At 42.4% G+C, this 25,224-nt stretch overlaps 1 protein-coding gene across 2 annotated transcripts in view; it reads right to left on the minus strand.

The window, feature by feature from the left end:
* The window catches only part of veph1 (ventricular zone expressed PH domain-containing 1), a 206,884-nt gene that overhangs the window by 35,045 nt on the left and 146,615 nt on the right, over positions 1-25,224 (minus strand). For both annotated transcript variants that reach the window (XM_056283081.1, XM_056283080.1), the window contains one exon: positions 18,805-18,922. In XM_056283081.1, coding sequence (XP_056139056.1) covers positions 18,805-18,922 — 118 coding nt within the window. The remainder of the gene's footprint in view (positions 1-18,804; positions 18,923-25,224) is intronic.

A 25,224-nucleotide genomic window follows, 5' to 3' on the forward strand; every position in this document is an offset into this window, starting at 1 on the left:
TGATCGTTGCACGGTCTTGATCTCCGATACCGTACTGCTGGCGCTGTGTGGCGAGAACCGTGTGGACTCCACCCACAGCAAAGGCGGCGATCGGCGGTTTTGTATAAACGACCTTGCTGAGCTTTTTGTCTGAATTCTGGAAATACAGCTTATTATTGTGTAATTTATGAACGGATTCTTCTGTCGCTCAACTGTGGCCACCTAACACAGAATGGGCTTTCCTGGCTTTGCTCGCAATCGCCGTTGTACCGCTAGCGGATTCGGCTGCTAGCTAGCTAGCACCGACTTGTTTTTTTAGCCAGAGAAGCTTGTGCCCCAAGACAGAGACGTTCACCAGGTCGTATCTCTCCAAAGACTCCGTTATTCACTTTCCTGTGTCAGTCGTGGTCTACCACTTGAGAGACCGGCATCCTTCTCCCTCACAAAAGTCGGATTGTATCTGGTTCAGATACCCTGTGAAGACTGCCAGCTATTCCGGAAGGCGAACAGAAAGACTTAAAAAACTGAACATCAGGAAAATAGGAAATAACGACATATTCAATAAGAAATCCACGAAAAATTGTCACACAGCGTATGTCACATAGCTTTTCCGATTAAATGTGTCAGTGCACGCCAACACCAGACCGTATTAGATCACTTCCCATGTAAACAGCTGACCCGGAATCTTCAATCGGAATGTTTTCAGTCAGAATGAGAAAAAAAGTGTCCAGCTACTGTTGGCTGGATCAAACCTGCTGTCCTCAATTTATAATAGAATGTTTTCTCCTACCGCTGCCCCATTTATTGTAAATGACCCCATTTCAGTTTCCATGTAAATGAATGGCTTGCATTCGTTTGCCTGGAGATAATCTAGTCCTAGGTCGAATGCCTCTCCTGTTCTTTGTTACTGCCTGCTTGTCATATGAGATTCATTCATATGGCAGCTATCATTAAGAAGTTTCACCCCACAGCTCTTCGTTTGCCCTCTTTTTGTGCAAGTCAGATTTCTCTGTAGGTACAGTACACACACACACACACACACACACACACACACACACACACACACACACACACACACAGTCTCTCACAAACACCCACACTGTCTCAGACATGCACATACACATATACACATGTAGGTAACGTAAGAGTATCCGGACCAACCAGTATTCTTTACAAATGAAAGCCGCTCTTCCAGACTCCCTGCTTGGGGTAATCAGTGAGCCACCGAGATGGATGGTGCCTTTTTAGATTCAGGATTCAGGCAGGTTTCTCCCCATATCGACAGGGATTTGGGAGAAAAATGTGGTGTGTTGCTTGTTACTTTGCCCCTCTAGGATTACATATAACTCAGCTGACTTTTTTCAGCAGCTGCGTGGTGTTATATACAAACTCTTGGAAAGCAAGTTCAGAAAAAGTAAAAATGTATACTTTACAGTGCTGACGTGTGTGTGTGTGTGTGCGTGCGTGTTTGTATGTCTTACTGTGTGTAATGTGGATGCAATTTTATGCCATTTTTTTATGTCCATACAGCCTCTGTGTTAAATTAGTGACCTCTGAGTAACTTTGACACTCGTCACTTAACATTTGACGTCAGTCATGCCGAGATGACACACGTGGACTCATTGGCCTGATCCACAGTGGTGGAAAACTCATTAGTGTGTCAACTGTCAACGGTCCACCACATGATGGCAGAAATATTTGCTTCTAAACTTTGGCGGCCATTCCATTTATTTATTTCACAAGTATGGGGTTGACTTTTGTTAAACGTTCAAAGACAGCCATTGTTTCAGTTTATAACTTAACTGAAAAATATTTAGTCTGAGAAAACTAGGTTTAAGACAATATTTGGACAAATACACACAAGTTCACTAAGTAACCCGAAAGGTTTCCACCCCAACCCTATGGCTTTGTCTTTGTTTCTGCCGCAGTCTTTTTCTTGTGTAACCTTGTTTTTTTTATACATATTTTGAAGTAGTTTGGGCACTTACTATGAGCTAGAAGAGTGCCATATAAATAAAATCTTGTCACGGTACAATCTGTCTTTGGTATTAGTAGTTTTAGGAATCCCTTGTGACCTCCACTGTTTCAGACTTTGACCCAGAATAGGAGCTCACCTCTTTGGATAGCATTTCCAAACCCAAGTATAAGAGGGAAAGTGGACTGTTGATAAACCTTTAACAGAGGTATTGAATGTCAAATTACTCTAAATTAAAAAAATAAAAATAAATTACGTAGTAGTAAAAAAGTAATAATATAAAAAAGTGCCTACTGGCAACTACTAATTTGTTCAGCTAGGAATTATCTGGCTGTGTTACATGTATTAATCTATCAATCACTACTGTACTTACCGCATAGAAAAAAATTGTAATGGTTTAACTTAAAAAAAAACCCCAACATATCTGGATAGATTTTCACTTTAAGGTGAACCAGTGCATTTTTTTCACAGTGCACTAGTACATATAAAGCTTTTCATGTGCATATTCACTGGAAATACATGCTGTTTGCATTACAAGTTTTCACCAGCCAAGGTTTTACTTCATATATATTATCAATAAACGCTGATGTGGCATTAGCGGATGGCACCTATAAGTTCCATTGTGGTTGCAAAACCAATAACGGTTGGTTTTAGCTAGTAATGATAGTAGAAATGGGGAGAGGGAGACTGTGTGTGTGTGTGTGAGGGAGAGGTGAGATAGAGAATTCCCAGGAATGTTTTCCAGTCCAAAGGCCAAAGTGGGGAGCCAGCAGTTATTGCTACTCCATGATGCTTTATGATATACTGTTGTGCTAAACTACTGGAATGTCTTTGAAGTGAACAGTAATGAGTGGAAGTGTGTGTGTGTGTGTGTGTGTGTGTGTGCGCGTGCGTGTGTGCGCGCGTGCACGTGGTGCATTAACCAGAAAGGAGAGATTTTTCCGAGTGTCATTCCTCTGGCTTAATTGTTGACACATTCATACACACCAAATGCGAAACAATACCCGGTTATGCAATGACAGAATTCCCAAAACTAGCCTTCCCGTCATTTTGTCATCACAGCTTGGAATTACCCATGCTGCAAAGACTGGATAATCTGATGTTAAGGTTGTGTGTGTGTGTGTGTGTCCGCAGCTAATCTCGAAAACTACTTTGCCTATCAACCCAATTGTTTTTTGCACACAGTTATGACTGTATGATGAACAACCTCTCGTGGTTGTGGTGATTCAAAACCTTCAAAAAACATGTTCCAGCTATCGCCGCTCTCTCTCTTTCTCTCTCTCTCTCCATTCACACTCTAGCTCGCTCAATCAACGCTGCATGCTAAGTCAGCTGTGTGCATGCGCGCCTCACATCTACGGTTGCGTCAGATTGGGCAGCAGCAGTATCCAAACCAAAACGTTTTTTTCGGGTGTGAGTCCTGAAAGTAAACGAAAAGTCGATCGTATTTCAAGCCAGTAAATCATTCACTGCTGATCTCAGCATAGGAGAACTGGAGGAACACCGGATGAACCCAAAATAACTCATCTCACCGCCACACGGAAGTGCCATAGTCTCCAATGTTAAAACGCCACTATAAAAAATACAATTTCAAGAGTAGGATTAATCAGTCAGCTGGAAATCACATCAATAGCTACAACAAAACATTCCCCACGGCTGAGCAGTGTTTTCTTACCCTTGTTTATGAATGAAAGTCAATCAGCAGAGCAGCCATTCGCCTTGATTCATGTTATATCATGAAGTGCTTTGACATCATGATGGCCTGACCGCTGTCATTTCATGTCAGACTTGGTGTACTTGTGCGAGGGTCCGCCTAGGAGGCTGCACATTCACAGACTGACAGGCAAAAGGTTTTTATTAGCTAGATTTTTTTAGCTTGAGTGTGTCATATCAAAACCCCCTTTTTCCCCCGTATTTCCCGTTCAATCGACTTGGGTGCTGCACAAAAGTCTTATCATGGCAGGAAAAACACTTTCTTTCTGTCTGTGTGTGCGTCTATTTTCCTTCTCCCGGTAGGAAACAAAAAAAGGAGGGGGATACGTACACCTGGTGGAGATCTGCACTCTACCAATGCAATCCTCTAGTGTATTAAGTAAGGTTCAGTGTAGCTGATTTAGTTACGCAACTTTTGGATGCAAGAACAGATGATTTTAAGGCAGTGTTTCTTAATGTGTGGGTCTTACTAGGCCAACTAATACAGGCAAACCATTACCAAGTTAACATTTCTGCTTTTCAATTTTCAAACAAAGATCGTCCTGCTCTTCTTGCAAAGCTAGACATGTGAGGAAAGACATTTTTCACTTGTAATTTGAGTTTTTACTGTAATCAGTTATGATATCCTGTCACTCAATGGACACCTGTTTTAAAGTTTAGAAGTAGGAGGGTCAGTACTGTAACTTGTTTACACCCATACTTTTTTTTTTTTTTTTTTACAAAAGTGGATATCTAACAATGGGGGGAGGGGATTGGTTGTCAGCTACTTTTGACCCACATTTTTCTTTGGGATACGCCCCTCCCCCATCAGCATCTAATTTGCTGTTACCAAATATATATAAACTAAGAAAATTAATCAATGTATGCATAATCAAGAAATTGGACAAATACTTGTTTTTTAAATCACGGGGAGGGTGCAGGATTTGACCCAAAAGCAGACACAGAAACAGGTGAAACAAAAGGTTTAATGTTAGGAAACATGCAGGCGTCAGGATCACACGAGGACACATGATGGTATGATCTGACAACCAACAAACTAAACGGTAGAACCTAAATACAGAGAAAATTGGAAAATCAAAAAACAGCTTTGGGGAAAATGGGTAACTGAGGAACACTGGACAGGACTCAGGACTGGGATGTTCTCAGAGCAGGACTAGACAGGAGACACAGGAACCAGGGCTAGACTAGCCTGAACCTGGTATGGCCATGACAGTTTTAATATACAGTGCATCCGGAAAGTATTCACACCCCTTCACTTTCCCCACATTTTGTTATGTTACAGCCTTATTCCAAAATTGATTAAATTCCTTTTTTTTCTTATCAATCTACACGCAATACCCCATAATGACAAAGTGAAAAAGGTTTTGTAGAATTTTTTGCAAATTTATTAAAAATAAAAAAATTAAATATTGCATGTACATAAGTATTCACACCCTTTACTCAGTACTTGGTTGAGGCACCCTTGGCAGTGATTACAGCCTCAAGTCTTCTTGGGTATGAAGCTACAAGCTTGGCACACCTATATTTGGGGTATTTCTCCCATTCTTCTCTGCAGATCCTCTCGAGCTCTGTAAGGTTAGATGGGGAGCGTTGCTGCACAGCTATTTTCAGGTCTTTCCAGAGATGTTCAATGGGGTTCAAGTCTGGGCTCTGGCTGGGCCACTCAAGGACATTCACAGATTTGTCCCGAAGCCACTCCTTCGTTGTCTTGGCTGTGTGCTTAGGGTCGTTGTCGTGTTGAACGGTAAACCTTCGCCCCAGTCTGAGGTCCTGAGCGCTCTGTACTTTGCTCCATTCATCTTTGCCTCGATCCTGACTAGTCTCCCAGGTCCTGCCGCTGAAAAACATCCCCACAGCATGATGCTGCCACCACCATGCTTCACTGTAGGGATGGTATTAGCAAGGTGATGAGAGGTGCCTGGTTTCCTCCAGACGTGACGTTTGGCATTCAGGCCAAAGAGTTCAATCTTGGTTTCATCAGACCAGAGAATCTTGTTTCTCATGGCCTGAGAGTCCTTTAGGTGCTTTCTGGCAAACTCCAAGCAGGCTGTCATGTGCCTTTTACTGAGCAGAGGCTTCCGTCTGGCCACTCTACCATAAAGGCCTGATTGGTGGAGTGCTGCAGAGATGGTTGTCCTTCTGGAAGGTTCTCCCATCTCCACAGAGGAATGCTGGAGCTCTGTCAGAGTGACCATCGGGTTCTTGGTCATCTCCCTGACCAAGGCCCTTCTCCCCCGATTGCTCAGTTTGGCTGGGCGGCCAGCTCTAGGAAGAGTCCTGGTGGATCCAAACTTCTTCCATCTATGAATGATGGAGACCACTGTGCTCTGCGGGACCTTCAAAGCTGTAGAAATTTTTTTGTACCCTTCCCCAGATCTGTGCCTCGATACAATCCTGTCTCGGAGGTCCACAGACAATTCCTTTGACTTCATGGCTTGGTTTCTGCTCTGACATGCACTGTCAACAGTGGGACCTTATATAGACAGGTGTGTGCCTTTCCAAATCATGTCCAATCAATTGAATTTACTACGAGTGGACTCCAATCAAGATGTAGAAATATCTCAAGGATGATCAATGGAAACAGGATGAACCTGAGCTCAATTTTAAGTGTCATAGCAAAGGGTGTGAATACTTATGTATGTGCAATATTTCAGTTTTTTATTTTTAATAAATTTGCAAAAATTTCTACAAAACCTTTTTCACTTTGTCATTATGGGGTATTGTGTGTAGATTGATGAGACAAAAAAGGAATTTATCAATTTTGGAATAAGGGTGTAACATAACAAAATGTGGGGAAAGTGAAGGGGTGTGAATACTTTCCGGATGCACTGTAAATTACACTGGCTAAGAGTCAGCCTCTAATATAAATGAGAGCTGTGCTTTTCCCACTCCCAAAATGATCTTGTGTTTTGGACAATATTTCTCAATAATTACTTATCACTAAACTGCATTTTTACAGCCGCAGGTGCTCAGTGTATTTAATACTGCAGAGGTTTACTTCAATATCCAAGTTCACTACACTAACAAGGTTACGTTTGAGCTAGTGCTTCATCCCTCTCACACACACACACACACACACACACACACACACACAAAGCTTTCTTTATTTCTGTTTCCTTCCACAGGTAAACAACTACCTGCCTCAGGGCACGGCTTCTTGTTAACGGCCTTTAAATGGAAGACCCTGAAACAGCAGGTTTCTGTGCGTGTGTGCGGGGGGGGGGGGGGTCACACGTCCTTTAAATCTTTATCTCTCTTTCTACTTCTTTCCACCCCTTTATCCCTCTTTCCTCACTTGGCCTTGCTCTCTCTCTCTCTCCCTCTCCCTCTCTCTCACACATACCCCTCTCTCTCCCTGTCATTTACCTTAAAGGAGTTTTCATTCACCTCAGCTCCTCCTCTCTTGGCCACCTGCGTTCTCTCTCGCGCGCTCTCTCCTTTAGAAGAGAAAAGCAGGTATAAACTGCCTTATGCCAACTCTTATATAACTAGTAACTACTTCCATGTGCGGCAGAGCAGGGAAGCAGAGAAAAGGCAGAAAGAAATTTAAAACCCGTCTCCCAAAAGCGCTGTAACCATTCTCTTGTACACTCTCCTAAGACCAAACTGTCACTCATCAATTTACAGCCTCTTTAAATTTATCGTGCCATCACTCTGCACCGCCCTCTCCTGTCTTGCATCTTACTTTCAACTGAGCTCGGCGAATGGAGGGCGGAAACGGAGGGATGAGAGATTTAACAACTTAGTTTAAAAGGAAACTTAAAACCCACCTAGTCGCTGTATATAAGCAGTATCAACAACATATAATCACTCCCATCCTCACTCTCCTGTTTTACTTGTTACTTAGTGTCAGATGGTAAATTATCTCACCCTGCCAAGCCTGTTTTTATTTATTCATGCAGGGACGGTTGCTGCAGGGTTGCATGATCTTTTCTGGCAATCCAAGGCCTTTCATTTACACAGCAACGCACATTTACACCTGAGGACTGTCCATTATAACAGTCTAGTAGTGCTAGTGCTGAAGTAATGTTACATTTTTACTCAAACAGTAATCACCGTGGTTGCACCAATATTAACATACATTAAACAAAAGTATTTGCCACACACTAATATGTTTTTCCTCCTTTTCTTTTTCGGTTTGTTTCTATGAATCTGTAGTGGCAAGTTAAATTTACCCATGAGATCATTAAAGTTTCCATTTATCTCTCTATCTTTATATCCATCCATCCATCTCTGTCTGTCAACCACTGAGGAAGTGTATGTTGACAGGAGTTGCTGAATGATTGGAGGTTATACATTCACATTCCCTGTACATATTTTTTCCTGTGACCTTCTGGGCAAAAATTTGTTCCTTTAACCTTTGGGGCGCTGCCGTCTATTTACTCATCAACAGGAATAGAAGATTGCATTTTTTCACACCACCTCACCCTACTTTGGCGAGTCTTGTTGGAAGACACTTAATGGACCAAAAAAAAAAAAAAGAAAAAAAAAGAAAAAAAAAAGATCACAAGCATGGTGGAAGGCTGCACGTGTGAGACTTTCAAATGTATGGTTGAAATTGTTTTTTTTTTAATATGATTTATTTATAAGGTTTTCAACACATAACATAGCATAACATAAAACACATATACATAATTTTTAAAAGAAGCAACAAAAAAACTTTCAAGACAATTTGGTGACAGTAACATACGATGCATACTGTGTCCTTTTTATATGGGGGAAAAACAAGACTCAGCCAGGAAGTGCAAGATGTTGGTACAGTGCAGGGGGGGTACCTAGTCAGTGGGGACAGAATCCAGTTGGAGGGACCTGACATGTCCCAGGAAGAATTGCCAGATTTTATAAAATTGTACATTAGCGCTATGAAGGGAGTGTTTAATTTTCTCCAACTTCACAAAGGATAGGGCATCCTTTATCCAATGGGCATGAGAGGGGGGATGAGGGCTCTTCCAGTTCATCAGAATAACATGCCTCGCTAATAATATGAGAAAAGCTACAAGTTCCACAAAATAGGACGGCAATGAGTGGCCAGTGAGTAGGACACCAAACAGGGCAACTAAGGGAGAGGGGTGGATATAAGTAAATGTGATAGCTGAAAGGGAATCAAAAACCGACTTCCAAAACAAGGACAGTGCAGGACAAGCCTTGAACATGTGGATGAGATTACCTGGTCCTGAGTGACATTTATCAAAGTTTGGATCAGTTCCAGGTTAGATGTGGGCTAGTTTGCTTTTAGACCAGTGCACCCTATGAAGCAGCTTGCACTGTAAAACCCCATGACGGGCACCATTGGATGATGTGTGGACCCGCCTTAAAACTGACTGCCAGACCTCAGGCTCTATTTCAATATTGAGATCCTCAGACCAAGTCCTGTGTAAATGATCAGAGGACGAGGGTTGGCATGTGAGGAGAGTGTTGTATATCTTTGAAATAGTACCTTTGAGGTAAGGATTAATATTAAGAATAGTGCCGACAAAGGTGGAAGGAGGGATAGCAGGGAAGCCAGGGAAGCGGTTGCGAATAAAGTCTTGGATTTGCAAGTATCTGAAGAAGTGGGTCCTCTGCAGGTTAAATGCCCGGGTTAACTGATCAAAGGATGCAAACATGCCATCAATGTAAAGATTTTTCACAGAAGCAATCCCATGGTCTGCCCAGGCTGCAAAAGCCCTATCAGTGACAGAGGGAGGAAACAGAGGGTTGGAGTGTACAGGGGATGAAAGAGGTATTGCCTGGAATCTGAAATGACGTCTGAATTCAGTCCAAACCTTGAGACAGTTTTTAACTATTATGTAACTAGAGCATGATTGAGACAGTAATGCCAGGGGGCGGCACAAGAAGGACAACAGGGAGGGAGGAATTGCATGAGGCATCCTCAATCTGCAACCACAGTGGGGGTTGACTGTTAGTATGACTCCAGTGCAAAATACTGAGAATATTTGCAGCCCAGTAGTAAAATAAAAAGTTGGGTAATGCAAGGCCACCCAATTCTTTTGGCTTTTGTAGGACATCTTGACAAATCCTAGGATTTTTTTTTGTTGTTCCATAAGAACTGAGAATTCAAACTATCAAGTGAGTGGAAAAAAATGCTTTGGGATAAAAACAGGTATGCATTGACAGATATAGGAATTTGGGAAGCACATTCGTTTTTACACAATTTATCCAGCCAGAAAGAGACAGAGGTAATAGAGACCAGCGGTGGAAGTCTTGAGTCAGTTGAGAAAGCAGAGGGGAGAAATTATATCTAAACAAATCTGAATAGTTCGTAGTTACACAGACACCCAGATATATAAAACTTTCCAGAGATGTCTTAAATGGCAATTTTGAAAGGGGGTACGCTGTAGCTGCGGCATTAATGGGCATGAGTTCACTTTTATGAAGATTTAACTTATAACCCGAAATTTGCCCAAACTCCTTCAACGAAGCAAACACTGGGGCGATAGATCTGTCTGGATCAGAGATAAACAGCAAAAAGTCATCAGCGTACAAGGCCAGTTTATCCTCATAGCCTTCCCTTGAGATGCCTTGCATCTGAATAGATCTGAGAGCAACCGCCAGTGGTTCGATGGCAACAGCAAACAGTAGCGGAGAAAGTGGGCAGCCCTGACAAGTTCCATGTTTGAGGGGAAAATAATCAGAATAATCATTGTTTGTGCAGACGCAAGCTAGAGGGGGATGTATATAAAAGTTTAATCCATGAAATAAATGTATTACCAAAACCAAACCTTTTTAATGCATAAAACAGATAGGGCCAGTCCACATGGTCAAATGGCTTCTCGGCATCCATTGAAATGACCAATTCGGGGGATCTGAGGATTCAATAAAGGGCTGGTTGTTAAAATCCCTAGTATTTGCACTGCAACAGTTTCGGTAGGAAATAAACTGGAGATGGCTGCCAAGGTGACATTGCCACCACCAGGACACATCATCAGTTGTGTACCCCAGCATCACAGGGTGTTTCGGCCATTTTATCGCTAGACACCCTCCGCTGAGGCAGGCCCACCACAGGTTGATCAGTCCTGGATGTGTCCTGTGGTTAGCTGTTCACCCTGGCAGCCCAGACAGCGTCTCTCCTTTTGATCCAGATCCAGTGGCTAGTCCTCTCAGCAGTGTTGGCTAGCTCTTTGATTGCTCTCCTGTGGGCCTGCCCCCTGACTCCTAGTTCCCTCAGGAGTTTTGCTGTGGAGCTGGCAACAAAGCCCCTACAACCCACCTCCACAGGGCACACCTTCACCTTCCAGCCTCTGTCCTCTTCTTTGGCTGCTAGGTTGGCGTATCGCAGCTTCTTACGCTCATACACTTCATTGACTGCATCCTCCCAAGAAGGTGAGTATAATACATATATCAAATAGCTGTTTGACATTATGAAAAGAGTGTCTGTCCTTAACAAACCCTGTTTGGTCTGTGGAAATAATAGTCATCAGGACAGACTCTAGACGTGTTGCCAGCATCTTGGCTAAAAGCTAGACATCTGCACAAAGCAAAGACATGGGGCGGTAATTACTGCAAAGAAGGGGATTTTTATCCTTTTTTAGTATAAGAGATAACCAATTGACGTAATGTGGGAGGGGGGTATTCCAGATTCCAATGAGTCATTAAACATTTATCATCAATGGGAATAATTTATCAGAAAATGTCTTAAAAAATTCAGCAAGGAAGCCATCGGGGCCTGGGCATTTCCCATTCTGCATCAGCATTAGAACACTTTTGAGTTCACCAACTGCGAAGGGTTCATCCAATCCAGCAGATATTTCAGGATCTATGGAAGGGATGTCTAAAGACCTAAAAAAGTTTTCGCATTGGGTCTTATCAGATGTGCTCTTGGATGTACACTACCGTTCAAAAGTTTGGGATCACATTGAAATGTCCATATTTTTGAAGGAAAAGCACTGTACTTTTCAATGAAGATAACTTTAAACTAGTCTTAACTTTAAAGAAATACACTCTATACATTGCTAATGTGGTAAATGACTATTCTAGCTGCAAATGTCTGGTTTTTGGTGCAATATCTACATAGGTGTATAGAGGCCCATTTCAAGCAACTATCACTCCAGTGTTCTAATGGTACAATGTGTTTGCTCATTGGCTCAGAAGGCTAATTGATGATTAGAAAACCCTTGTGCAATCATGTTCACACATCTGAAAACAGTTTAGCTCGTTACAGAAGCTACAAAACTGACCTTCCTTTGAGCAGATTGAGTTTCTGGAGCATCACATTTGTGGGGTCAATTAAACGCTCAAAATGGCCAGAAAAAGAGAACTTTCATCTGAAACTCGACAGTCTATTCTTGTTCTTAGAAATGAAGGCTATTCCATGCGAGAAATTGCTAAGAAATTGAAGATTTCCTACACCGGTGTGTACTACTCCCTTCAGAGGACAGCACAAACAGGCTCTAACCAGAGTAGAAAAAGAAGTGGGAGGCCGCGTTGCACAACTGAGCAAGAAGATAAGTACATTAGAGTCTCTAGTTTGAGAAACAGACGCCTCACAGGTCCCCAACTGGCATCTTCATTAAATAGTACCCGCAAAACACCAGTGTCAACATCTACAGTGAAGAGGCGGCTGCGGGATTCTGGGCTTCAGGGCAGAGTGGCAAAGAAAAAGCCATATCTGAGACTGACCAATAAAAGAAAAAGATTAAGATGGGCAAAAGAACACAGACATTGGACAGAGGAAGACTGGAAAAAAGTGTTGTGGACGGATGAATCCAAGTTTGAGGTGTTTGGATCACAAAGAAGAACGTTTGTGAGACGCAGAACAAATGAAAAGATGCTGGAAGAATGCCTGACGCCATCTGTTAAGCATGGTGGAGGTAATGTGATGGTCTGGGGTTGCTTTGGTGCTGGTAAGGTGGGAGATTTGTACAGGGTAAAAGGGATTCTGAATAAGGAAGGCTATCACTCCATTTTGCAATGCCATGCCATACCCAGTGGACAGCGCTTGATTGGAGCCAATTTCATCCTACAACAGGACAATGACCCTAAACACACCTCCAAATTGTGCAAGAACTATTTAGAGCAGAAGCAGGCAGCTGGTATTCTATCGGTAATGGAGTGGCCAGCGCAGTCACCAGATCTGAACCCCATTGAGCTGTTGTGGGAGCAGCTTGACCGTATGGTACGCAAGAAGTGCCCATCCAACCAATCCAACTTGTGGGAGCTGCTTCTGGAAGCGTGGGGTGCAATTTCTCCAGATTACCTCAACAAATTAACAGCTAGAATGCCAAAGGTCTGCAATGCTGTAATTGCTGCAAATGGAGGATTCTTTGACGAAAGCAAAGTTTGATGTAAAAAAAATCTTATTTCAAATACAAATCATTATTTCTAACCTTGTCAATGTCTTGACTCTATTTTCTATTCATTTCACAACATATGGTGGTGAATAAGTGTGACTTTTCATGGAAAACACAAAATTGTTTGGGTGATCCCAAACTTTTGAACGGTAGTGTATATAATGAAGCATAAAACTCCCTGACCTGGTTGTTGATGGTTTGAGGAGTAATAGTTATTCTATCTGTAGTATTAATTTGGGTAAGGAGAGAGAAGAAAGAGAACTGCTTGGTGCTAGGATTAAGAAAGTGCCAAACATCTGAGACTGCATATTGCTCCATAAACAGCTGGATGTCTTTAGATGATTTAGATAGGGCAGAGGGCTTGTTAGATGAGCAGTCAAGTGACGGATCGGGGCAGCAGTTAAAGTCTCCCCCGAGGATGAGCTGACAGGAATTTAAGTCAGGAAGACAGAAGAAGTAGTTTTTGCAAAAGTCCTCAATGTCCCAGTTTGGACCATACAAGTTTGCCAAAGTCAGACTGTTACCACAGATTTTCCCTGTAATTATAATAAAGCGCACATTGGGGTCTGATATAATCTTAGACACGGAGAATGGGACCGACTTATGAATAAGAATTGTAGCCCCACGGGCCTTACTTGAAAAAGATTAATGGTAAAGCTGGCCTACCCACCCTCTGCGAAGTTTATGGTGATCCGAAGGCTTGAGACGGGTTTCCTGTAGAAAGGCAATTTTGGCGTTTAAATGATTTAAATCAGCGGTGGCTAACCATGTGCCATGGAGAGCCATTTGTATGCAGGTTTTCATTCCAACCCGACTCCACACCAAGTGATTTCACTGATACAATCTTCCTCTTTGGTTGAAGGGTTGCTAATCAGTGAAATCACCGGGTGTGGAGTCCGGCTGGAATGAAAACCTGCATACACATGGCTCTCCATCGCACATGGTTAGCCACCCCTGATTTACATGGTTGATGAATTTGATACGTTTCACAGGAGAATTCAGCCCTTTGACATTCCAGTTAATAAATCTTAAAGTGTCAATTGGCGGTGACCAGGTATTAGAGCTTAACATTAAGTAATACTTTGGAGGTTTGGCCAAGTATCTTTCCTTCATGCGTCCATCCCCATGACTCGCACCACCACCTGTAGTTTAGCAGGATTGAGACTAAGGCTATATAGCCCCTGACTGGGTTGAGCCCGCTGAGTTAAAGAAGTAGCACACAAGTAAGAGCAAAGAAACCATTAATAATAATTTTAAAAAAAACATAACAGAAAACCAACCCAACAAAACGTTAAACATACAATCCTCCCTCCACCCAACCTCTCCCCTTAACCTCAACCCTAACCCAGTTGCTGCAGAGAAGAACAGCAACAAAAAACATTGATACATTGATCAGCATACCTTAATACTTCCTCAATTCTATCGCTTTACTCACACCTTATGTTGATAAACTTAAAAAAAACAAACAAGAGTTGAACCTTTTTAAATACCTCTAGCAAGACATTAAAGCATTTGCAACAGGTATATGCAGGATCTTTAAGTGTTGAAACCTTGCTATTATAATAACATGTTGAACATATAGCTTGAGGAAGGCTTAAAGACGGTATTGCGTCGGAACAGTGTAGAAATATGCCGTGTTCCTCTACTTCCAGTTAGTCAGGCAAATAATGTTTTTTTTAGATTATTATTAGATTATTATTAAAAGATTATAGAATTACCAAAATGAAGACAAAATTGGAAGGGAGATCACTGTTAGGTCTATGTGACGCAGTAACAGTTGTCTTTCAACTCCTGCCGAAATAATAGTTAAAGTCCGTTGCTCTCGTAGCCTATTTTGAAAAAGAGTTCAGTAATTGTCTGATAAATAAAGACAAATACATAACTAAATCATTAAAAGGAATACTGATAAAGAGAAACGCACAACTTGTCCTGAATGCAATTAGTCAGCTATTTGGTAGCCGTTAGAAGAAGAAGAAGAAACTAAGAAGGAAAAAAATCTGCCATAAACGGCACAATAATAACATCAGGAGCGTACTATGTCAGTTCACTTGCTTACGGAGTTGTGTTCAAACTTCGGAGCCTCTGAGGCGGACAGGAACAATGTCTTCTTTCCGTTAGGTAGGGTAATACGCAGCTTGGCTGGGTAGAGAAGAGCCGGCTTATATCCGCGCTCAGGGCCACCACTCCCATCATGCACTGCGCGTAGGGCACCAACTGCCGGAGGGGGGCACCAGAATTATTTATTCATTTATCATTTTCATAATGATTAATTATTTAAATTTAAGATGAAGCACGATTATAATTGGTATCATAAGACCATTATAGGTAATAGAAAGATATACATATTTCCTCAAAATAATAAAATTAATTATGGTGTCCTCCTCTTCCTTCTTCCTATGGTCTGTGCGATTGCGCCTAACAAACTCAAGCCTGGCGCTAACTTAAACGTTAGCTACACACCATGGCTTCAAAAAGGCAGCAGGAGTCCAGAGCAGAGAAGTGAAAAAAGAAGAAGCAGTGGGATGACGCTCCTGCATCACTTGCAGGTATGTTTTAGAAATGTTAATTCTTAAAATACTGTTAAGTGCTTAAATGTTAGCCTTGGAAGGCATAACATACATAGCCTAATGGTAGGAAACATCTTCAGGCAACCAGCTTGCTAAAGTTAGCAAGCTAAAGATCTTATAACGTTAGCTGCAAGCAAATATCTCATAATCTTTAACGTTACCAGCATTGTTTAGGAGGCAAATATTTAAGGGAAGCTACTAGTTACGTCACTAGTAGCGTTGCTAACTGTTCCTTATTATGTATGTATGTGTATATATATATATATATATATATATATATATATATATATATATGTGTGTGTGTGTGTGTGTGTGTGTGTGTGTAAGGCCCATTATATTTGTTATGCCCGCACCGCCCCGTCCATCCAACGTCCCTGTCCTGTCCCGTTCCTTATTTCTATTTCAATGAGTTGGCAGATTTTCGGCAACAGATTACGGTTTATTCTGAGATACATGAATAAGTTCTTCTCTGTAATAGTTAGCCTACTCATCATGTGTCAGTACCCCTTGCTTCAAACCAATCATTAGCATGCCAGATCCATCCATCTTTAGCAAAGCATTTACCCAAGTTTAGCATATTTATTTCAAAACATGGCGTTTGCAAGACCCATTATGATCGTGTAAGGCCGTTTGAGAGAATCAGATTGTTGCCTCTTAACACACAGGAATAACTTGTACCCTACCCTTCGTAGGGTACTTGTAATCAGATCTGACATGACAAATGGACCAGCGTTCAGAGATTGCTAATTGGCTGTGTAAAACCTATTTCTTTGTCAGGGTAAGGGTAAGGTCGACATCTGCAGGGGAAATCAAGTCATAACTGCCATTGCTTAGTTATCTAGAATAACATTGAAATTTTGTCTTTTTATTTAGTTTTAACCACAGTTGCAACATTGATAATTACATATATTTCTTTGTTTGTATTTATTGAATAAGATTGCACTTTCAAATATTTCTGTGCCATATTTTCTTACCAGTACAAATATTTATACAAATATGTGGTGTATTTTCCCCCCCTGGGGGGTTTGTGGGGGTGGGGGTGTGGCTGGTAGTTTGTGCACCACAAAGCAATTACGCCTAGGGCACCCAAATGGCTAGCAGAGGCCCTGTCCGCACCTATACAGCTCAGTCATGGAGCTTTTGTACTCAGCACGCTGCTGTAACACGTCCGGGCTGTAGTCGTCATAAAAGCGGATCTTATGGCCGTTATAGGTCAGATCACCTCGTATGCGAGCCTTGCGGATCACCAGGTCTTTAACTTGGAATCGGTGGAAGGATAGAAAGGCAGGTCGTGCCCTCCCTTCCGGAGCAGGTTTGGGTGCAAGGCTCCAGTGCGCCCGGTCTAACTCAAGAGGTGTAGCCAGGATTTCCGTACCAAAGACGTTAAAGAGAAATTGGGAGAAAAACTCAGATGGGAGAGAACCTTCTATCAATTCAGGTAGACCTACAGTCCGGATGTTTTGGCGTCTACTGCATCCCTCCAGGTCTGCTAATTTAGCTTTGAGTGATTCGCTCTCTCCATGCAAAGCAGAGCATAAGTTCCCAAGTTGTTAGAGACGTTGGTCGACCTCATTATCTTCCAAAGAGCTGATACGCTGCCCATGGTCTGCAACAACGGAATGCAAGCCGTCCAGTGCGGATGCCAGAGACGCCATAGGTGATTTGAAATCAGCCGCGATAGCCCCTGTATGTTCTTCCAGTAGCAAGCTAATCTCAACCAGTTATGCTAGCAGCCATGCTAGCAGACGAGGATTCCTTGTCTTTTTTCCGATTGTTTCCCCCTTACTTTGGACATGGTTGTGTAGTCCTTATCGTTAGTACCGGCTCATAAACCTGCTGCACACAGTTTGCACTGAAGACGACGAGGTTTAAAAGGTAAATAAAAAATATAGCGGAAGCAAGCTGTCCCAGTGGTCACAACTGTCAAGTTTGAATTGTTATTTTATGTATTTCCTTGGTGAAAGCGGCCAGATTTAAATGTCTCTTTACTATTGATTTTACCGTTGATTGGTAAAGTGTAGTTCTCCAACTCCGCCACAAGAGGGAAAATCCCAAAAAATGAGTGCTAGTTGTAGGATGCGCAGGGCTTCCTTCCGTTCCTCAGACAGAACAGCCTGCTGAACGAACACAACTAACGTCTCCTGTCTCTGCTTTTCCTGTATAAAACAGGACACGTCTTCTGTTAACAGGTAACTCATGCCTGAGGCTTGTAACACATGACAAACAAGTGCAAATCAATTGCGATGTTTCTTTTTTTTTTTTTTTGCATCATTTCATCTAGTTCACACTCTTGAGGGTGTTGTCACTGCATGTGTGGCTGGACCAGTCACTTTGAGTGGAACAAGGAGGTACAGGGATAAATCTGTTCCTGGGGTTTGAGCATGTAACACCCATACCAGTCCCATATTCCTCAGTTTAATAAAAAGTCTGCTGGGTTCAGAGCATGTGCCAGTCGTGCTCCTTACATCTTGAATGCACTTCCCTCCTCAAATAGAGGCTAACTCAGTGGAAATTATTCAAGTCGAGACTCAAAACCCACCTTTCTTCATTAATTTTTAAATTATTTGTTTGGCCCAGCCTCTAAATGGACTCTCAATCTGTGGTTTGTGTTGTTCAAATTAATTGTGTTTTGGGACTATTTTCTCCTTTTAATGTAGAAATGTCTTGTGTGCTAATGCACTTTAAATAAGTTCCAACTTGACTTGACCATCACCTATCAATACAGCCCTGCTCTGTGTAGGGCAGAAGATTAAGTAGAAATTAGACAAGAAACAAAGACACAGAAAAAAGAAGATTGTGTATCCAGCTGGGATTCAAACCAATGCAACCAAAGGATTTTACAGCCAATTCATCGACTCATGAGGATCAGACACATGCTCAACATAAACACACACAGACAAACAGGAAGACAATTACAAAGAGGGAGAGAATAATTTAACTATAAACATTAAATGTCATTTTAGAGACGGATGTGGCTTTTCGAACACTAATAAATGTCCGAGCTCAGAGTGAAAAGCTCATCAGACGGCATCTCTGATCCAATGTAAACTAATCAGTAATGAGTCCGGGACCCCATGTTAAAATACTAAAATGAGACTGGCAAAAATGACTCATCTCTGCATCTTCTGCTCTTATACTGTATATTTCCTCACGGCATGGGGATGGTAGCTTGTCTCCTGAGAGAGCTGTTGAGACAACTAAATAAAGGTAAATTCATCTATTTATTTTGAAATCACTCCATGTTTTTGTTTGTTTGTTTGTTCTGTGTGCCTGTGCGTACCAGTTGCCTTTTCAGGGTTGTTGCACATGAAGCAGAGCCAGGCCTCCTCTTCCTCACTGTAGCCAAACAGGTCAAAAAAACGCACTTCCTCCAGATGAATCTGTAGACTGTCCAAGTCCTTAAGAATGACAGAGAGAGAGAGAGAGAGAGAGAGAGAGAGAGAGAGAGAGAGAGAGACAGACAGACAGACAGAGAGAGACAAAGAATTTTAATTTTTAAAACAAGTCTTTATTTAACAAAAAAATATCAACAAACAGTCCTGAAATCTTTTTAACAAGATAAACAATATTTGTCAAATTACAAACAGACACTCAACATGCATCTTTTAACAATCCCAAAAATAATCATTCAACAACAACTCAAAACGGGTAAGACCCCTTTTATCAGAGTGCTGCAGCAAAAACCAGCTCATCCTCTGGTTGAACACAGCACCCCTTTATAATGCCAGATGGTTGTGAATTTGTCCAGATCCTTCATTGCTTTGTAATAATTAAAATCTACCCTTATCCTGGCCTTGACCATCCTGGTAAACAACAGTTCAACATCACATTCTACACATTTTTCAATTCTTTTTTTTCCTGGCTCACATAAATAGCCTTTTTTGCCTGCCCTGCAATGAAGTTCAAGAGTTGGCATTTGACATGTTGGCTATATTTGAAACCAAAAATAAAATTCCGTTTGCAAAAACTTCCAGTTGCTCTAAATATATATATATATATATATATATATATATATATATATATATATATATATATATATATATATATATATATATATACACACACACACACACACACACACATATACACTCACTGGCCACTTTATTAGGTACACCTTGCTAGTACCGGGTTGGACCCCCTTTTGCCTTCAGAACTGCCTTAATCCTTCGTGGCATAGATTCAACAAGGTACTGGAAACATTCCTCAGAGAGTTTGGTCCATATTGACATGATAGCATCACGCAGTTGCTGCAGATTTGTCGGCTGCACATCCATGATGCGAATCTCCCGGTCCACCACATCCCAAAGGTGCTCTATTGGATTGAGATCTGGTGACCGTGGAGGCCATTCGAGTACAGTGAACTCATTGTCATGTTCAAGAAACCAGTCTGAGATGATTCGAGCTTTATGACATGGCGCGTTATCCTGCTGGAAGTAGCCAACAGAAGATGGGAACACTGTGGTCATAAAGGGATGGGACATGGTCAGCAACAATACTCAGGTAGGCTGTGGCGTTGACACGATGCTCAATTGGTACTAAGGGGCCCAAAGTGTGCCAAGAAAATATCCCCCACACCATTACACCACCACCACCAGCCTGAACCGTTGATACAAAGCAGGATGGATCCATGCTTTCATGTTGTTGACGCCAAATTCTGACCCTACCATCCGAATGTCGCAGCAGAAATCGAGACTCATCAGACCAATCTTCTATTGTCCAATTTTGGTGAGCCTGTGCGAATTGTAGCCTCAGTTTCCTGTTCTTAGCTGACAGGAGTGGCACCCGGTGTGGTCTTATGCTGCTGTAGCCCATCTGCCTCAAGGTTCGACGTGTTGTGCGTTCAGAGATGCTCTTCTGCATACCTCGGTTGTAATGAGTGGTTATTTGAGTTACTGTTGCCTTTCTATCAGCTCGAACCAGTCTGGCCATTCTCCTCTGACCTCTGGCATGAACAAGGCATTTTCGCCCACAGAACTGCCGCTCACTGGATATTTTCTCTTTTTCGGACCATTCTCTGTAAACCCTAGAGATGGTTGTGCGTGAAAATCCCAGTAGATCAGCAGTTTCTGAAATACTCAGACCAGCCCGTCTGGCACCAACAACCATGCCACGTTCAAAGTCACTTAAATCACCTTTCTTCCCCATTCTGATGCTTGGTTTGAACTGCAGCAGATCGTCTTGACCATGTCTACATGCCTAAATGCATTGAGTTGCTGCCATGTGATTGGCTGATTAGAAATTTGCGTTAACAAGCAGTTGGACAGGTGTGCCTAATAAAGTGGCCGGTGAGTGTGTATATATATATATATATATATATATATATATATATATATATATATATATATATATATATATATATATATACACTACCGTTCAAAAGTTTGGGATCACCCAAACAATTTTGTGTTTTCCATGAAAAGTCACACTTATTCACCACCATATGTTGTGAAATGAATAGAAAATAGAGTCAAGACATTGACAAGGTTAGAAATAATGATTTGTATTTGAAATAAGATTTTTTTTACATCAAACTTTGCTTTCGTCAAAGAATCCTCCATTTGCAGCAATTACAGCATTGCAGACCTTTGGCATTCTAGCTGTTAATTTGTTGAGGTAATCTGGAGAAATTGCACCCCACGCTTCCAGAAGCAGCTCCCACAAGTTGGATTGGTTGGATGGGCACTTCTTTGAGCAGATTGAGTTTCTGGAGCATCACATTTGTGGGGTCAATTAAACGCTCAAAATGGCCAGAAAAAGAGAACTTTCATCTGAAACTCGACAGTCTATTCTTGTTCTTAGAAGTGAAGGCTATTCCATGCGAGAAATTGCTAAGAAATTGAAGATTTCCTACACCGGTGTGTACTACTCCCTTCAGAGGACAGCACAAACAGGCTCTAACAGGTACTATTTAATGAAGATGCCAGTTGGGGACCTGTGAGGCGTCTGTTTCTCAAACTAGAGACTCTAATGTACTTATCTTCTTGCTCAGTTGTGCAACGCGGCCTCCCACTTCTTTTTCTACTCTGGTTAGAGCCTGTTTGTGCTGTCCTCTGAAGGGAGTAGTACACACCGGTGTAGGAAATCTTCAATTTCTTAGCAATTTCTCGCATGGAATAGCCTTCATTTCTAAGAACAAGAATAGACTGTCGAGTTTCAGATGAAAGTTCTCTTTTTCTGCCCATTTTGAGCGTTTAATTGACCCCACAAATGTGATGCTCCAGAAACTCAATCTGCTCAAAGAAGTGCCCATCCAACCAATCCAACTTGTGGGAGCTGCTTCTGGAAGCGTGGGGTGCAATTTCTCCAGATTACCTCAACAAATTAACAGCTAGAATGCCAAAGGTCTGCAATGCTGTAATTGCTGCAAATGGAGGATTCTTTGACGAAAGCAAAGTTTGATGTAAAAAAAATCTTATTTCAAATACAAATCATTATTTCTAACCTTGTCAATGTCTTGACTCTATTTTCTATTCATTTCACAACATATGGTGGTGAATAAGTGTGACTTTTCATGGAAAACACAAAATTGTTTGGGTGATCCCAAACTTTTGAACGGTAGTGTATATATATATATATATATATATATATATATATATATGTAACCCCCTTCTTCACTGGCGGGCAACGCCAAGCACATTTAAACAAGACAACATCCTAATGCTACCAATTACTAAAGTGTTACAATAAAATCCAATGGCGCAACAGGATCCTGAGTTCTCAGCGGTGGAATGGTGAGCTGGCCGAACCTCCCGTGTACGATTAGGCCAGTGCCACTAATGACAATAATAGTGATAAATGATAATAGAAATAATTAACCAAGATAATTATCTGTTTAGTAGCACTGTGCCTCCACTGAGAAAATACTACACTTACCTAAGGCTAGTGAATGGTGTATCTTCCCAGAATTTAACAAACCTGAGGTTAAGGCAGATCTTATAACCCTGCTGTGTACTGAAGTAATGTACAAGCTTATTACCAGCACTCTAAAAGTAAATGAGCTGCCAATACACCCGAAATATAATTAATAATAATAGGATTTATCTGATAATACTGAGAGAGAGAGAGAGAGAGAGAGAGAGGGAGGAAAAAAAAAGAGTACCACACTAGTGCAGTATTGTTGATCAAATAAACATTAATTAAAATTACACAGGGTGTGACAACCGTTCACAATAAACAGAAAGAAAGTACCAAAAGAATACAAAAATACCCAGCGCTTTCTGTTGGGGCCCGTTGGTGCACATTAAAGCAGTTCTCTGAGCGCAGAGCAAGGCAGACACCCTACAATGCCCAGGCGACAAGACCAAAGGTGTGTGTGTGTGTCAGTATAAGTGATCTTTTCGGGTTACTCACAACCCTTCGCTCCCACGACCGGGAGGCTGTGTGCAGTCCAGAGGATGGAAAGGCGCAGTGCTAGCCGTCGGCTCCCCGGCAGGGCCTCCACCCGCAAGATGGCCACAGGTCGCAACGTTCCAAAAACCCTGGCGACGACAATGGTCCTCCGGTGGGAAACGAAGCAATCAGACCCAAAACAAACCCCACCAGCAAGCACACGACCGTGGGCCAATCGCAACACTCCTGTCCTCAAATGCGGGCCCAGTACACGGCTGTGTACAAAGTCTCCGCGAAACGGGCACTCAGACGGGGCCACAGAGAGAGAAAAAAAAATGGACCTCTCTCTTTGGAGTCCTGCTGCGAATCGCCAACTCCTCCCTTCCCGCGAGGAGATCGACCGTTGCGAACCCTGCGATTTCGCGGGCAAAACAGCTCCACACCACATCATTGGCCAACCACAAAATTCAAACACAAATACACAGAACAAATACACTCCATTGGTCCACATGTTTGGAAACCACACCCACACAGGAAATGTTTAAGACACAAAGCATGCTAGTAAATGAAGTACCACAAAGTATGTACAAAGGATTTTTAGATTTTAGAGGTCCTTACACTCTCCCCCCACCAAATAAACAGCATGCCCCCATGCTGAGTCACACAGGCATTAAGAGAAGAAAGAACCCCCCAAAAAAAAAAAAACTCACCCACCAACCCCACCAAATAAATAACATGTCCTGCCCATACCAGGTCACATACTTACTAAGGTGAAGAAGGAAGAAAAGAAAAGAACATAAAGAAATTACCAAAACAACAAACATAGTCTAGCACTCAGAAACTAGCTATGGGTGCAATGGCAGGAGTGCATGGCATAAGCACAGGTGTGGGTGCGCATGTGTTGCAACAGGAGTGTGGGCTACACCACCAGGCATGAGGCCGCACTGGCGCCATGTGTGATGCGACTACATGGTTCGTACCCTGGACTCCTAACTCTCCACACACTAACCTATCAGGAGGTTTCCTCGTCCGTTGAGACCTTCGTACTGCAGGTAAGGACTCTGAAGAAACTACATCAGACGCATTTGGAAGGGAAGCATCAGAACTACAGTGCTGGTTAACAGGTTCTTCAACCTCCACTATACTGTGTGAGCTGACACTAGGTTCCATCTCTTCAGGAACACTAACCCTCTTACCAGGTGAATGCACTGGAATAGAACCTCTACCTGCAATGGAGACACAAGGCGCTGCGGAGTCTAACTCCATCACAGGCTGCACATCCTGGATGTTTACACACAGAGGAGCGTTTTGCACTGCATCCTCAGCATAACAGCCAAACTCAGACTCGGAATTGCTATTTGAGAAACTGAACCGTTCCTGAGTTACAGCAGTCGGAACTTCAGGTTCAACGACTCTACGCTTATCCTTAGCTCTTCTACGCCTGACAGCTCTAGGGCTGGGAGCAGGAGTGGTGTCAGCCACAGAACCCAATCTTACCCCCTGTCCCAAAGGCAAGACGTGGTTACGGTGCATCACTTTCACTGGCCCATCATCCACAGGTTTAAGGCGGTACACAGGAAGATCAGCCAGCCGCCCATCCACCACATAAGGACAGGAGCTCCACCGGTCTGCAAGCTTATGCTTCCCTTTCAAACCTAGATTCCGAATCAAAACCCGATCCCCAGGACTCAGACTATGATAACGGATTTTCTGGTCATAACGCTCCTTGTTGCTCTGGTTCATCCTATCCGCGGAAGCTTGCGCTAGCTGATAAGCAGTTTGCAACTCCTCTTTCATCTTTGCCACGAATTTCATATGTGACGCAGACGACGTGTCATCAGACGAAACACCAAAACAAACGTCTATAGGGAGCCGAGCTTCCCGACCAAACATCAAGAAATAGGGTGAGTACCCAGTAGCCTCATTAGGTGTGCAATTATATGCATGCACCAGGTGTGCAATGTGCTGGCTCCATTTAGACTTCTCATGAGACTCCAGAGTACCTAACATATCCAACAGGGTCCTGTTGAATCTCTCAGGTTGAGGATCACCCTGTGGGTGGTAAGGAGACATCCTAGACTTCTTTACACCCAACATGGACAACATCTCAGTCAGTAGCCGACTTTCAAAATCTCTCCCCTGGTCAGAATGTACACGCGTAGGCAAGCCATAATGGATAAAATACCTCTCCCACACAGTCTTTGCCACTGTGACAGCTGTCTGGTCCTTGGTGGGAAAAGCCTGGGCATAGCGTGTGAAGTGGTCAGTGACCACTAGCACATTGCAGACATTCCGAGAGTCAGGCTCAGTCGAAAGAAAGTCGACGCAAACTAGACCCATGGGCCCAGAACTCTGGATGTGGGAGAGAGGA

The sequence above is a fragment of the Lampris incognitus genome, chromosome 7 (genome assembly GCF_029633865.1).
Source record: "Lampris incognitus isolate fLamInc1 chromosome 7, fLamInc1.hap2, whole genome shotgun sequence".
Lineage (NCBI taxonomy): Eukaryota > Metazoa > Chordata > Actinopteri > Lampriformes > Lampridae > Lampris > Lampris incognitus.